Source organism: Lithobates pipiens, unplaced genomic scaffold (assembly GCF_037356315.1).
Source record: "Lithobates pipiens isolate NorthernLeopardFrog02 unplaced genomic scaffold, aLitPip1_a1.2 Scaffold_8, whole genome shotgun sequence".
NCBI classification, from domain to species: domain Eukaryota; kingdom Metazoa; phylum Chordata; class Amphibia; order Anura; family Ranidae; genus Lithobates; species Lithobates pipiens.
In genome coordinates, this window is record NW_027507903.1 from 616,556,864 (window position 1) to 616,573,326 (window position 16,463).

Genomic DNA, 16,463 nt, shown 5'->3' on the forward strand with positions numbered 1-16,463 from the left:
GCTCTGGATTGAGATAAGGATATCGGAGAACTGAGGAAAGTGCAGAGAAGGTCAACCAGATTGATTGGAGGCATGGAGGAGCTCAGCTATGAGGAAAGATTAGAAGAACTGAATTTATTCACTCTTGAGAAGAGAATAAGGGGGGATATGATCACCATGTATAAATATATAATCACTTTAAGGTCACAGAGTATAGAGGAAAAAAGATTTAATTTCCAAATACGGAAAGGTTTCTTCACAGTAAGAGCTGTGAAAATGTGGAATAGACTCCCTCCAGAGGTGGTTCTGGCCAGCTCAATAGATTGCTTAAAAAAGGCCTGGATTCTTTCCTAAATGTATATAATATAACTGGGTACTAACTTTTTATATGTAAAGTTGAAAATCCGATTGCCTCTCTGGGATCAGGAAGGATTTTTTTCCCTGCTGTAGCAAATTGGATCATGCTCTGCTGGGGTTTTTCACCTTCCTCTGGATCAACTGTGGGGGAAGGATTGTATTTGTGTGTATGGGATTGTATTTTTTATTTTTTTGGTTGAACTAGATGGACTGGTGTCTTATTTTTAACCCGACTAATTATGTAACTATGTACACACTATTGAGGGATATGCTTTGTTTATATTTCATGTCTGAGGTTTACATCTAGACATGTGCACTGCCAAAAAATGTGTTCATTTCTGTTTTCGTTTCATTTGTTTTTTGTTTTATTCAGGGAATTCTAAAATTAAAAAATTTGGAAATTCGGAATTCATAAGATCGAAAATTCAGAATTCAGAAAGTCGGAATACGTAAATTCTAAAAATTTGAAAATAAGAAAGGAAAATCCGAAAGAATGAAATCCAAAAATTCTAAATAATAACTAACTAACTAATAATATTTAACTAATAATGCGTTAACTATTACTAACTATTAAATTATAGGTATTGGAATTTCCTTTCAAATTTGGCTGAACGTAACAAATACGAATTCATCCAATTTACGAATTATCCGAAATAAAGAATTCTGCATCTAAACACATGGAATGGAACAAAATTATAATAAATAATAATAATACATTTTTATTATTATTGTTATTTATTATTATTAATTTGTTATGTTCCATTCGCTTAGATATGGCATTCGTTATTACAGATAATATGTAACTTCGGATAAATTCGTATTCGTTACATTCACTAACAGCAAATTTTAAAGGAAATACCAATACCTATAATTTAACAGTTAGTAATAGTTAAGTTATTATTAGTTAGTTATTATTTTGGATTTTCAACGTTTTAGAATTTTTGGATTTTCGTTCTTATGTTCGGATTTTTGTTCTTTTGATTTTTAGGATTTTCATTTTTATTTTCGGATTTCCAAATGTTCGACTTTTCGAATTTCCGAATTCCGAATTTTAGAATTTAACATTTCCGAATTTTCGCTTTCCGAATTTTTGAATTTAGAATTTTCAAATTTTTGGGTTTTTGAATTTTCGGATTTTCGTTCTTTTTATTTTTCGGATTTTCATTCTTATTTTCGGATTTCCGAAGGTTCGGCATTTCGAATTTCCGAATTCCCAATTCTGAATTTTCGCTTTCTGAATTTTTGAATTTCAAATTTCTGAAATTCCGAATTTTCTTAATATTCGGGAAAAATTGGTAATTCGGACATTCGGATATTTGTGAATGAACAAATTTGTTTGAATTAGTTAAAAAAAAAAAAAAAAATCAAAACGAAATGAATTGCACATTTCAATTTACAACCAATTTAACACAACGTACGTTAATGCACCCCAAAAATGTAAATGGGCCCTTGCTCTTTATTATTAAAAAAAATATTTGTGTGCCTGTAACCAGTAACCAATCAAAATCTATCGCACTGAATTAGGCAAATTCTGATTGGCTCCTGGGTTTTGAATACTACTATTACTCCTTGAACGTGTTTATTTTGATGGTGTCCAATCAGAGAATAAATCTTTTATTTTTTTATTTTATTTTTTACATCTTTGCTTTTTTTTTTTTTTGCAGTGACCAGAATTGTGCGTGTGATTGGCCAGCCACGTGGGAACATGTTACTGGTCGGTATTGGCGGTAGCGGGCGGCAGAGTCTTGCCCGGCTGGCGTCCTATATCTGTGAATACAAAGTCTTTCAGCTGGAGGTGACACGTGGATACCGCCGGCAAGAGTTCCGCGAAGGTGAGGGGGCAAATGACTGATTCACATAGAGGAAATGTAAAGAGAACCTGTCCTCTTCTCTAATGAGGTGGAAGAACATTACTGCCAGGCTGGTTGCATTTCCTGGAGGAGGTTGGCAATGGAAGGCTGCAGGTTTTTCTGATCACAGGGTCTCCTGTAAAGTGTATCCAAACACAAGAAAATAAATGTAATATAATACATCTTTTCAGTCCTTAGATAAGGCTGCATTCGTTTTCCTTATTTAATGCATTTTTGTTTGTTTTCACCCTGTTATCCTGCCAGAAAAAACTTCCTTCCTAGGGTGACAACACTTATTTACCATATCCATGGAGGAGCAACGTTGTCACCCTTTCACAGGACTACAGAACACCCTCTCCACTTCTCCATAGAATAGAGGGGGAGGTGTTTTGTAGACCTTAGGGATAGCTTGGAGCAATGTAACTGATAACAATGTAGCATGGGAAGTTATGTAGTAATGTAAAGTCTAGAGCATGGGAAGTCGTAAGCTCACTGGATTTCTGGCAGGATCAACAGGTATTTTATAGCACTTATCGAACAGACATAATAAAAAAATGTCAATGGTATACTTAAAAGAGCAAAAGGGAAAAAAAACTGCACAGCAAAATCAGAAAACCTTATATCAAAAGTATCTGAACCACTAGAGATAAGTATTAATATATAGGACTTTATTAATACAAGAAAAATACTCTGCGGGATATACATACAAAAACACACATGCAAGAAATAAAAATATATAACCAAGAAATAATCCCATCCACCAATATATAAGCCTAATAAACCAGGACTCCATTCACACTTGCTTTGGTCTCTGAAGAGAAGAGTGATCTGTGTTCAGATCGCTCTTCAGAGAGCATTTGACAGGCCTACCCCTTAAACCCCACACTAGTGCACCACAACCGCATTCATAGCACAGGGTGGGGGGCGGGGAGCTTTTCACTTGAATGGGCTATGCTCAGCATTCATAGCGACAAGGGGTATCATTTCTGCTGCAACGCATCACAACCGCACAGTACCGGGACATAGTCATCTAGCACCCAAGGCAAAGATATCAAACAGTAAAAAAATGTGAGCACTAATATTCACATTTACCCCCTAAGCATACATTCCCTTTGTAAGCCAAATTCCCCCCCCCCCCAAAATAATTCCCCCTCTTCCAATACAAAACCCCCCTCCCAGCTTAAATCCTCCCCCTCCCAAACTTTTACTTTCTTCTACCCCTTAAATTTTCCCCTCCGACCATAATTCCTCTTCCCCCCTCCAAAAATCCTGACTCCCAGCATAAATCCCTACCCCCCCCCCCCCCCAAATCCCCTCTCCTAGCACTTATCCTACCCCTCAAATTTCCCCTCCTAGAAAAAATCCCTTTGATCATACCTACTAGCACAACTGCTCCCCCCAAATCCACCTCCTAACAGGAATCCACTCTCTCCGTACAAATCCCCCCGCCCCCCCCCCCCCCCCCAAATCACCCATTCTAGCACAATTCCCCAAAATACCCACTGCACCCAGGGCAGCCGCCCCTCCCTTTATTTTGGCCCTGGAACCGAAGCACGTGTACACCTGGCTCTACAGATAAAGGGGGAGTGGTTGGGGGGTGGTAAAAATGCACCACAAGGGGGGGGTTACCTCCTAAAAGGCCTGTGCTAGATAGAAGTCTGTGTACTCTGTACTTGCTGCTTCATCAAGGGTCAAAGAAGGGAGTAATAAATAGAAGTTGATAATTAGGGTCTACATGTACATTGAGTTAACATTTTTGGACAAGCCTTCTTTTATCGTATAGCTTTACGATAGACGATGATTCATTCCCTTCTTTTTTTAATCTATGTGCTCTTTTCTCTCTCAGACATTAAAAAACTGTACCGGCTGGCCGGTGTAGATGGGCGCCCCTCTGTCTTCCTTCTGACGGATACCCAAATCACAGAGGAGGCTTTTCTGGAGGACATCAACAACATCCTGAGCTCTGGAGAGGTCCCCAACCTGTACAAGGCGGATGAGTTTGAGGAGGTACCTTTGTGTGTGGTGCAGGCCTCTTCCTGTTGTGTACATGTACAGTATCTCACAAAAGTGAGTACACCCCTCACATTTTTGTAAATATTTTATTCTATCTTTTTATGTGACAACACTGAAGAAATTACACTTTGCTACAATGTAAAGTAGTGAGTGTACAGCTTGTATAACAGTGTAAATTTGATGTCCCCTCAAAATAACTCAACACACAGCCATTAATGTCTAAACCACTGGCAACAAACGTGAGTTCACCCCTAAGTGAAAATGTCCAAATTGGGCCCAATTAGCAATTTCCCTCCCCGGTGTCATGTGACTCGTTCGTGTTACAAGGTCTCAGGTGTGAATGGGGAGCAGGTGTGTTAAATTTGGTGTTATCGTTCTCTCACTCTCTCATACTGGTCACTGGAATTTCAAAATGGCACCTCATGGCAAAGAACTCTCTGAGGATCTGAAAAAAAAGGAATTGTTGCTCTACATAAAGATGGCCTAGACTATATAAAGATTGCCAAGACCCTGAAAGTGAGCTGCAGCACAGTGGCCAAGACCATACAGCGGTTTAACAGGACAGGTTCCACTCAGAACAGGCCTCGCCATGGTTGACCAAAGATGTTGAGTGCACGTGCTCAGCATCATATCCAAAGATTGTCTTTGGTAAATAGACGTATGAGTGCTGCCAGCATTGCTGCAGAGGTGGGGGGTCAGTCTGTCAGTGCTCAGACCATACGCTGCATCAAATTGGTCTTCATGGCTGTCATCCCAGAAGGAAGCCTCTTCAAAAGATGATGCACAAGAAAGCCCGCAAACAGTTTGCTGAAGACAAGCAGACTAAGGACATGGATTACTGGAACCATGTCCTGTGGTCTGATGAGACCAAGATAAACGTATTTGGTTCAGATGGTGTCAAGCATGTGTGGTGGCAACCAGGTGAGGAGTACAAAGACAAGTGTGTCTTGCCTACAGTCAAGCATGGTGGTGGGAGTGTCATGGTCTGGGACTGCATGAGTGCTGCTGGCACTGGGGAGCTACAGTTCATTGAGGGAACCATGAATGCCAACATGTACTGTGACATACTGAAGCAGAACATCATCCCCTCCCTTCAGAGACTGGGCTGCAGGGCAGTATTCCAACATGACAACAACCCCCCAACAACTGTGTGTTGAGTTATTTTGCACTGTTAAACAAGCTGTACACTCACTACTTTATATTGTAGCAAAGTGTTATTTCTTCAGTGTTGTCACATGAAAAGATATAATAAAATATTTACTAAAATGTGAGGGGTATACTCACTTTTGTGAGATGCTGTATAAGAGGTGTCAGCTCTTCAGTTATTAAAATTGAACTTCAGTCCCCCTCCCCAGACCTCCTTCACCTCTCCATCACCATGCATTTGTGCAAAGAAATCTGCACGTGCAAAAATATGTGGGGCTTTGGGACATTCGGCACATCTGTGTATGTATGCGCAATTTCATCCTCGCAAGAAAAGAGGAAGTGCAGCACCAAAAATAAGATAATATCTACTGTTGTAGAGGGAGGGGGTGGGACCCACATTGTGTATCGGGTTGAAGGTCTGCTTTCAGTTAATAATGTGTAATATTGTTAGTGTCTGTCTTATTTATTAAGCTGAATCACTTCAGTAAAGCTATTTGATGGATGACAAGATGCCCCAAACACAAGAGCAGGTCTTGAAAGAAATCCAGATATGTTTAAAGCAGTAATCCCAATGCATTTTGGGCGTCCACATACTCCTTATCAGAGCTTAAAGTGGTTGAAAACCCTTATGTATACCCAGTGAAGTGACTGGCCTCAGGGTGATACACAGATATAAAACGAATCTTCATGCACCATCTACTTGTTTATCTGCAGTGTACTCTTCTCTACAGATGTTAAAAGTGCTGAATTTATAAAACTTGTCTGAGCGGTACGGAGAGCGGAAGTTACACTGTACAGAGCTCAGTAAGGAGAGATCTGATTGGAGGGAAGGCACACCCCCTTCACACAGGAACAGAGCTGAGGCTGTCAATCAGCTGGAGATCCCTCCCATGTCACCATTTTTCTCTGGGTGTCAGGAAAACTTGTCAGTGATTCATGCTGATAGCAGAGGAAGGAGGCAACAGACAGAAATGACACTTAGTGCTCTGGATTGAGACAATTAACTGAATTGGATTTGAATATTTCCAATTGGTGAAAGGTCTGGACTGCAGGCAGCCATTTCAGCACCTAGACTCTTTTACTAGGAGGCTATGCTTTTGTCATAGATGTGGTATGCGGTTTAGCATTGTCCTGAAATATGCAAGATCCTCCCAGAAAAAGACATCATCTGGATGGGAGCATATGTCGCTCTAACACCTGGATATATCTTTCAGCATTGATAGTGCCTTTCCAGATGTGAAAGCTGCCCATTCCATACTCACTAATGCCCCCCCCCCCCCCCCATTACCATCAGAGATGCAGGCTTTTAAACTGAGCACTGATAACAAGCCAGAAGCTCCCTCTCCTCTTTAGTGCAGAGGATGCAGCACCCATGGTTGCCTAAAAGAAGGTCAGATTTCAATTTGTATGATCACAGAATAAAGTGGAAAAACAATGGGGAAGAAACTGCACTACAGTAAAGAAAAAAATCTCCAAAGAGATAAAAATGTTGAATAAGAGCTGTAGTTCTGTCTTGTACCAAACAATACAGCATAAATGAATTTCTAAAACGTAAGAACCGCGCTGACCCACAATAAATCAAAATAAAGCCCACCTAACAGGGCCGCCCTGTTCTTTGGGCAACCTAACACACCTCAGTGCAAATTGATCAGATTTAATATAAATAAAAAGAACCCCCAATGAATTAACTCAAACGTAGTGATACAGATGCAATCATAAAATGTAAAAAATGTGTAGAGATACTTCAAATTGATAGAGCAAAACACACAAATAATAAACCAACAATCATCCAAATCATTGGTATCAAGGATTTTCCACAGATTATATATCATAAAACATATAGACACCATTGGTGACCAGAACTATGACAAAAAAGTGCAAAAAAATTGTGCAAAAAATAGTCCATACAAAAATTCTTCTACTGTGAATCTTGCAGAATCCACCACCACTTATGTGAGAAATGGCTTCTTACCAGACCCCTCAGACCCCAAGGGGTCAACAATCACTCATCAGGAATATAGTAGCCCCTCCAACTTCCACCATCTCCCGGATGTTCTCCACCATGTGCACCAGCTTTAATTGGGTCCCAAAAGGTAGCTCTCCCGTGAACACTGGCTCATTAATCGTCCATCACACAATCATGCCTGTTTTTAATGCAGTGCTGCCTGAGGGCCCAAAGATCACTATCATCCAATATTTTTTTTCGGCCTTGTCCCTTCTCAGATTCTCAGAATCTTTTGAGGATATTAATCTGTCTAGTGTAGATGATGATATATTTAAAGACTTTACAATTTTACGTTGAGGAACATTATTCTTCTGAAACTTTTCAACAATTTTTAGACAAAGCTTTTCAGATTGGTGAGCCTCTGCCCATCTTTACTTCTGAGACACGCTGACTCTCTAAGATGTTCTTCCAGCTCTTCCTTGTTGGTACCGCTTCCTTTGCCAGCTTTTTGGTGCCCTGTCTCTTTTTTCCTTAAAGTGGTTGTAAACCCTTACAAACCACTTTGACCTACAGGTAAGCCTAGATTAAGGCTTACCTGTAGGTCCAAGAAATATCTCCTAAACCTATACGGTTTAGGAGATATTTACCTGAAGACAGCCACTGCTGTCTACGGCGCATGCGCAGTAGCGCGCAGGCGCACTGGGTAAGCCGCAGATCGCGGCGATATGCTGCGAGTGTCGGCTCCCGTGCGCGGGAGTGACGTCATCGCTGCTCCGGCGAATCACAGCGCCGGAGCGGCGAGACCCACGGAGACCCACCAAGAAGATGGACGCTCGGAGCTACAGGGGACAGCGGTGACTTCGCTGGCTCCTGTGTCAGGTAAGTGACACATAATGGACTACTATGCGATGCATAGTAGTCCATTATGCTTTATCTTTGCAGGGAATCAGAGGAAGTAAACCCATCAGGGTTTACTTCCTCTTTAAAATGGTACATTTTCTATGTTTAAACATTTTATATATTTTCAATTGTGAATAAAATATGGGTTTGTGAGATCTGAAAATCTCTGCATTCTGTTTTTATGTAGATTTTATACAGCATCCCAACGTTTTTGGAATCAGGATTGTATTTTCTTCTTTTTTTTTTTTTTTTTGTACTTACCTTTTTTTAGTGTCTTCATTCTGGCTATCTAATGTCATAGGATCCTCATCACCTCTTATTTGATGTTTGCCTCCACAGTGCTATAGACTAACTAATCTTTCTTTTCTATTGCCTTGTAGATCCGGAGCATTCTACAAGAGAAGGCTAAAGCGGAGGGTGTCCCAGACAATCCTGAGAGTCTCTTTAACTTCCTGATTGAGAGAGTGCGGAACAATCTTCACATCGTTCTGTGTATGAGCCCCGTGGGAGATCCTTTCAGGTGAAGACAGTTTACCTAGGGCAGAGACTATAATGGATTACATCCAAACCTCTTCATATGTGATCAAAGATAGACCGGTTGGAATCCATCTGCTCTTATACAATTGTTAACTCTTGTTTGATAGATACCTTCTCCTATATGTGACTGGGCACATATACACTGTATTACCAAAAGTACTGGGGCGTCTGCCTTTACACGCACATGATCTTTAATGGCATCCCAGTCTTAGTCCGTAGGGTTCAATATTGACTTGGCCCACCCTTTCATAACAGCTTCAGCTCTTCTTGGAAGGCTGTCCACAAGGTTTAGGAGTGTGTCTATGGGAGTGTTTGACCATTCTTCCAGAAGTGCATTTATAGGGTCAGGCACTGATGTTGGACAAGAAGACCTGGTTAACAGTCTCTGCTCTAATTCATCCCAAAGGTGTTCTATCAGGTAGTGCAGGCCAGTCAAGTTCCTCCACCCCAAAATCGCTCATCCATGTCTTTATGGACCTTGCTTTGTGCACTGGTCCAAATCGTTTGGTGGAGGGGGGATTATGGTTTGGGGGTTGTTTTTCAGGGGTTGGGCTTGGCCCCTTAGTTCCAGTGAAGGGAACAGTTAAGGCGTCAGCATCCCAAGACATTTTGGAAAATTTCATGCTCCCAACTTTGTAGGAACAGTTTGGGGATGGCCCCTTCCTGTTCCAACATGACTGTGCACCAGTGCACAAAGCAATGTCCATAAATACATGGATGAGCCAGTGACACATCACAGTTTTAGAAAATAATACAAATTTGGAGTATCTTCAGATCTTTAGCATGTGTGTCTTGACGTATCTCAATATGAAGACAGTATTTTTGTGTCCTCTTCTGTTACAGGAACCGCATCCGCCAGTATCCAGCACTGGTCAACTGTACCACCATAGACTGGTTCTCCGAGTGGCCACAAGAAGCTCTGCTGGAGGTAGCCGAAAGATATCTGGAAGGAGTGGAGCTAGGAAACATGGAGGGGGTGAGTTTGACTTTCATTCTGTAAATGGCTCTAATGGGAGAAGCTGTGGGTTAGTAATTCTCTTCTCCCATGTGTGTTCACCCCTTGTCTAAAATCCCAATTTTTACCTCCTTTATACCCCCAGGTCAGTGGGAAGGTGGCCAGGATCTTTGTCACCATGCATCGCTCGGTAGCAGAGTACTCCCGCAAGATGAAACTGGAACTGAGGAGACATAACTACATCACCCCCACCAGTTACCTGGAGGTCGTGTCCCGGTACAAGAGGTAAGTCCATCCTTTCACCTCGCTCATTTCTGGACATGTAGGAAAATTTTTCTCTTGTCTTAGTAGAACAAAAAAGAAAATTTGCCTATGGGACTTTTATGAGTAGTGCCAAATGAAGCAGGTTACAATATGTTAAAATGCGAAATTTATTTCATATTACAATTAAAAAAAAAAAAAATCCACATTGAATGAATATGTCATGATAAAAACCTATCACAATATACATATATTTCTGGTATTGATGCATATACAGAATTTTGCAGGAGCACTTAAATTAGTGTATTCTTACAGCTGTATTCTCTATGCGTTTCGTAAAGTAGAACCCACTTCCTCAGGAGACAGCCAAGATTTGATTTATGTATATCTGTGGGAAGAGCATGTCATAAGCAAAGCAATATGAAAAAAATATAATATGCTTAATTTATAAGGCCACTCAAAATGGGGTGGTGGTAAATCCCCTGATGTGCAGAAAACTTACTTACACAGCAGTTGGAACACAAACCTATAGATGCACGGTAAGCACCATCAAAAGGGTAAGTATATCAGGGGTCCCAGCAATGTGGAGAGACCTCCACAAGGTAGGTTCTCTTGTCTTAGATTTTGTATTTCAGGTCACTTGCCTGTCATTTCTCAAAATAAGGAGTGTATTTCACAATGTGCATTAGAAGCTGCAGCAAAAGCAGATAGAGACTGCCTCATTTCCTGACTGGAGGACATCTAGCTTCATCAAGCTCTTTCCTCCACAGTCTGACCATCCTTGGCCCTCCCCATTCATAAATTGGATTTCAGATGTTTCGATCATGAGGCTCAACCTTGCTTAGTTTGAGTCTATATACAAATACAGGTTACCTAGGAACACCCACTTCTCCAGGCTGACACTTACCCAACAAAACATTTTGATATTTGCATAACTCCTCCCGAGAGCCTGCACAGTGCTTGTATCAGAGCTGGGGACTCTTGAGACTGAGGCTGGTGGGAGGGGCCAGCAGGGTGCTGTATATGAAAAAACAGGTGTGTAGGCGCTTCTACCATAATAGCTCCACCCGGTGCTCAGACCTCAAGGCTGCCGACACCTTCAGCGTACCAAGATAAGGAAAGAGATGGTCGCCACTCAGGATAACATCCAAAGAGTGATATTCCTTTATTGAAAAAACATGTACAATTCTGTAAAAACAGCCTACGCATTTCATACATTAGTCCTTAACTATGACTATGAACGAACGACCGAAACACGTAGGACATTTTTGCAGCGTTGTACATGTTTTTTCAATAAATAAATATCACTTTTTGTATGTCATGCTGCGTGTCACTTTATACCTTTCCTTATCTTTTTCTGGCCTCTCTCACCAGCCAAGATTTGCCTACATTGCATAGAGAAGCACAGAGATCCAGCGATGGCACCACTAGATCTAAAATAAGGTATTTTTAATGAAAACAGGAAGGTTTTGTTTAAAAATGTCATTAGTATATTGATGAGGGAAGACAAGAAACCATGGAGGGCAAAATATAAGCAGATTAAACTGATCGGTTCAAGTTTTGGACAATACATCTGAATTGTTCTTTAGGCACCTTATTATATGTGTCTTCTCTCCCCCCCAAGCCTCCTGAATGAGAAGCGGACGGAGTTGGGAGAGAAGGCCACCAAGCTGCGGAACGGACTATTCAAGATCGATGAGACCCGAGAGAAGGTGGAGAAGATGTCCGAACAGTTGGCCATCGCCAGGAGCAAAGTGGCTGAGTTCCAGAAGCAGTGCGAGGAGTACCTGGTCATCATTGTCCAGCAGAGGAGAGAGGCCGACGAGCAGCAGAAGGTCAGTCTGGACCTGACCAACCACATTGATTTTATTTTTTTTATCTTTTCTTTTAAATTTCAGTTTTGCTTTAACAATTATGTCCAACAATTCTCCACATCTCTCTATCAGACGGTCACAGCCCACAGCGAGAAGATCGGAGCGGAGGAGATAAAGTGTAAGGCTCTGGCAGACAATGCACAGAAAGATCTGGAGGAGGCACTTCCCGCTCTGGAGGAGGCCATGAAGGTGAGCTCCAACTTTGCTTCTTGAGCAAGGGTGTGTCCACCTAAAAGGGATATTTATGTCATGATTGGTATCTGGTGAGCTGACCATTTCCTTAAAGGCCCCCAATTGCAAGGTCATCAAGTCATGGATTGATTTATTAAAACGGGAATGTGCCTGCTTTTCCTCTTCTCCCTCCCACAGACATTCAGCAGCTACAGGAGGAAAATTTAGGGCATTGGTTCCTCTACATGACGCTCCCCCAGCACCCCTTCTATCCAGGTCACTTGTCTTCTGCTGCCCCCACACCCCTGTGTGCCCCCCTGACCCTCCCATGTCCCCCTGCAGTGCTGTGTCAGGATGGAAAGTGGGAAAGGGGCCGGTAAATATGTCATTGGACAGAGTCAGTGATCGGAACCGATCGATCCTTTGTCCATTCATAATAGAAAAATAATAAACTCTGTGCTTCAGTTTGTGAATGAATGGGAAGCTATGTACAGAGCTATTCCTGTCCATTCATTCTGTGCAGCTAAAGCTGCAGAGATGGAGATTGAGGGCTCAATCTCCTTTCTATGTTTCAAAGGTGAAACATCAGAGGTCTGTTTAGATCCTGATATCTCACCAAAGACAGGGCTCTTAAAAATAATAAAAAATACAATTGTAAAAAAAAAAAAAAAAAAAAAGAATGAAAATAAAATGGTAAAAAAATGAATAAAAATTACTAAAATAAAAAACTACTGACACCAGTGGTGGAATATCCAGGGTCGCAAAGGTTGCACTTGCATCCAGGCATTCCGCCACCATGGGGGGGTCCCAAAACTGCAGGAATGGGGCCCGCTGCAGAACATATGAAAGGGTCCTGCTGCGGCACCATAATAAAGGACCCCATGTTGGGAGTAAAGGTCCCTGGGATCAATGGAAAGGACCCCAGGCTTGAAGAAAAGGGCCCCAACAGGAGGTCCCTTCATGGGTTCTTGCATCGGGGCCCTTAAGATTGTAGTTAAGCCTCTGATCTGCCCTTAGCACAGGCATGCAAGCAAGAGGGTGTGCTTAGCTGAGAAAGCCCTTCCTCCCCTCCTGAAGAATCCTGGGATGGATGACATAATTTGCCTAGGCCTGAAAACCAGGAAGTAAATATGATATACTGTCCTATTTATTTACTAATTTTAGTTGCATTAGGATTAAAAATAGTGTTGATTGAGAGAGTGACCTTCTGCTTTATCCACAGTTCTAGTGTCTCCTCTTGCCCTGATTGATCAGAAGACACATAATCCATACATTTCTGTAGTAGTATTAGACTGCAAAGTCTTCTGAGAAAGACTAAAAAAAATTGTTAGAAAACGATGAAGTGAGTAGACATTCTAGGCCATGGAGAAAGCCACAACCATCTAACCACAATTCCTGTATCTTCTCTTGCCTTGGCTGACCATGCTTCATAAACTGCAGACATCTTGCAGAGCCTTCACTAAATGATGCCGAAATCCTTTTTACCATTATTGAAATTTTTCCTTTATAAAGTTGAATCTGCAATCTCTCCTTTTCATTCCCGCTAGGCCCTGGAGACGTTGAACAAGAGGGACTTGACAGAAATCAGAGCCTACGGACGGCCACCAGCCCTGGTGGAGACTGTCATGCAAGCCGTAATGACCCTTAGAGGGAACGAACCCACCTGGGCCGAGGCCAAGAGGCAACTAGGTAAGGCTGGAATAGAGCAGAGTGGCTGGCAGAGACCAGAGAGGTGTTTTTTGGGTGCAGCACCAGGTCCAAAGTTTTAGTGCCAGTGTAAAAAGTAGTACGTCTCTGGGAGACTTCATCATGTGGAAGTCTGTATCGTGTTACTGTGTTTTCATCAGTTCATGTGTAGAATATAAGAACGAACATCAATAGGACCACACTATGACCTATGTTTAGACTTGGAACGCCTCTCGAAGCATAGAGAAAGCTTAATCCCTCTTCTCTTCTGACAGCAGTGCCAGCATATGTATTCACTCATCCCCCAGTAATAAATCCGCTCTCTGTATATGTCAGAGCTATTTAAATGTATAATAATAATGTGTGACTGTGGGGGGACATTAGAGTGTAAGCTCCTTTGGTTCAGAGACTGATAAGAGTGGATCAGTGTTCTCTGTACAGCACTGTGGAACATGGAAAGAGATTAATGCCTGTATTGTCAGCTCCATCAAGTGGCCAAAATGTGATATGGCTTTCAGAAATACCTCAATGAGAAAACTATACCATATAGATCCACTAGATGGCGCTGACAATACAGGCATTAATCTCTTAGAAAAAATACAGGACCTTTGGTTCAACTTTGACAGATGTTTCTGACTTTTGTACAACAAATGTTTTATCAATAGACCCATAGGTGTCTATGGTAGTACACTTACACTGTACAATGCTGAAGAACATGTTGACACTGAACAATATCTAGATAAAAACAAAATTTATTTGAATTGTCCCATGTCTGAACCAGTGTACGAGGACCTTCCACAGTGTCTGATTTTTGTGGCCGTTTCTTTTTCTAGGTGAGCCGAACTTCATCAAACAGCTCATCAACTTTGACAAGGACAACATCTCTGAGCGGGTCCTGAAAAAGATTGGCCAGTACTGTGTCCTGCCAGACTTCCAGCCAGACATTGTTGGCAGGGTGTCTTTGGCGGCACGCTCCCTGTGTATGTGGGTGCGTGCCATGGAGGTGAGCACAGTATCATAAGTCAATTGGATTGGCATGGGTGAGGCCATGTTTGCCGGCATTGGTAGATGTTCGTGGTCTTTGGTAGATGCTCTGTTTTCTGAGTCTCCATCCCTCAGTTACATTTTTTCTTTCTTGGCAGATGTACGGTCGGATATTCCGTGTGGTAGAACCCAAAAGGGCCCGCATGAACGCAGCCATGGCACAGCTGGCAGAGAAGCAGGCATCACTGGCTGAGGCTCAGAATAAACTCAAAGAGGTAACAGTGGCTGTAATACCCACATTGTATTGGTAGAAATCACATTTAAGGCATGGTAAACCTTCCTACCTGCATAAGATGAGCCATGATCATGTTGTTTCATGGTGTCAGTTGTTGCTCTATACGCACAGCCTGTTGTACAATACTTTAACACACATTAAAACACCTACCGCTTCAATATGCTTTTTTGATTTTTTTTATGTTTATGTGAGGTTTTTTGAAGCTTTAATAAAGCTTGGAAAATGTCCTGTTTGTTAATTTTCTGTTTGTTTTAAAGGGACCCAGCAAAACCTGGGCTCATTAGCACCCTAGTTCAGCAGATAACCTGCTCAATAGTAACCCCCAGCTCTGCTGATCCCCCACTCAGTTGTAACCCCCAGCTCTGCTGATCCCCCATTCAGTAGTAACCCCCAGCTCTGCTGATCCTCTTGCTTGCTGATTCTCCTCTCTCTCTGGTTCCCGCTTACCTCCCGCTATAATGCTCCCACGCTGCCCACCATGTGTGACATATGCTAGTTTTCCTTGCTCCAGTTCCCCAGCTCTGCTGATCCTCTGCCGCTCAGTCCTCTCTCTCCGGTCACCTTACACCACAGAATTCTCATTTTGCACACCACGTGTGTCATCTGCTTGTTGCTCCGCTCCATTATGGACCCCACTCATCTTCCTTTTGCTCCACACTGCACACCAGATGTGTGAGGTCTGCACCAGACACTCCCAAAATATATACACATGAACCGGAAGTGATGGTTTTCCGATTCACGTGTTGGTTTCCCAGTGCATCCTGGGATATCTCATACCTGCTGCAATACCTCCAAAACAAAGCAAAGCTAACTCTGAGTAAAAGCCTCTCAAAAGCTGTAGGTTATGTTAGTGAGTTGGAGATACTTTGAAGCACCAAGAAAGCGACATGGGATATTATTTTTGACGCAAAGCAAACAGGACATGTGAACTGGACTGTAAGCTAACCATTTTATTTAGTGATAGACGCTTTGATTGCCATTCAGAAAGCTTTAAAAAAAAGTGTAAAATTACACATTTTGAAGCAAATGTAAATGAGGCCTTAAAGCAGTTGTAACCCTAAAAAAAAGAAAAAAAGGATCATGTTCCTTTAACAACTTCTGCCCCAGAAGATTTTCCCCCTTAATGACCAGGCCATTTTTTGCGATTCAGCACTGCGTCGCTCTAACTGACACCGTGGTTGTGCGATGTTGTACCCAAACAAAATTGACTTCCCTTTTTTCCCACAAATAGAGCTTTCTTATGGTGGTATTTGATCACTTCTGCGGTTTTTATTTTTTACGCTATATACAAGAAAAGAGCAATAATTTTGAAAAAAAAAACAATATTTTTTACTTTTTGCTACAATAAATATCCCCAAAAAACTTAAAAAAACATAATTTCTTTATCAGTTTAGGCCAATATGTATTCTTCTACATATCTTTGGTAAAAAAATCACAATAAGCGTATATTGATTGGTTTGGGCAAAAGTTATAGCGTGTACAAAATAGGGGATAGATTTATGGAATTTTT

General features: G+C 41.7%; 1 protein-coding gene across 1 annotated transcript in view; it reads left to right on the plus strand.

The window, feature by feature from the left end:
- The window catches only part of DNAH2 (dynein axonemal heavy chain 2), a 328,965-nt gene that overhangs the window by 257,741 nt on the left and 54,761 nt on the right, over positions 1-16,463 (plus strand). The window contains exons 56-65 of the mRNA XM_077470685.1: positions 2,001-2,168; positions 4,033-4,193; positions 8,571-8,710; positions 9,571-9,703; positions 9,828-9,967; positions 11,568-11,778; positions 11,890-12,006; positions 13,536-13,677; positions 14,508-14,677; positions 14,817-14,933. Coding sequence (XP_077326811.1) covers positions 2,001-2,168; positions 4,033-4,193; positions 8,571-8,710; positions 9,571-9,703; positions 9,828-9,967; positions 11,568-11,778; positions 11,890-12,006; positions 13,536-13,677; positions 14,508-14,677; positions 14,817-14,933 — 1,499 coding nt within the window. The remainder of the gene's footprint in view (positions 1-2,000; positions 2,169-4,032; positions 4,194-8,570; positions 8,711-9,570; positions 9,704-9,827; positions 9,968-11,567; positions 11,779-11,889; positions 12,007-13,535; positions 13,678-14,507; positions 14,678-14,816; positions 14,934-16,463) is intronic.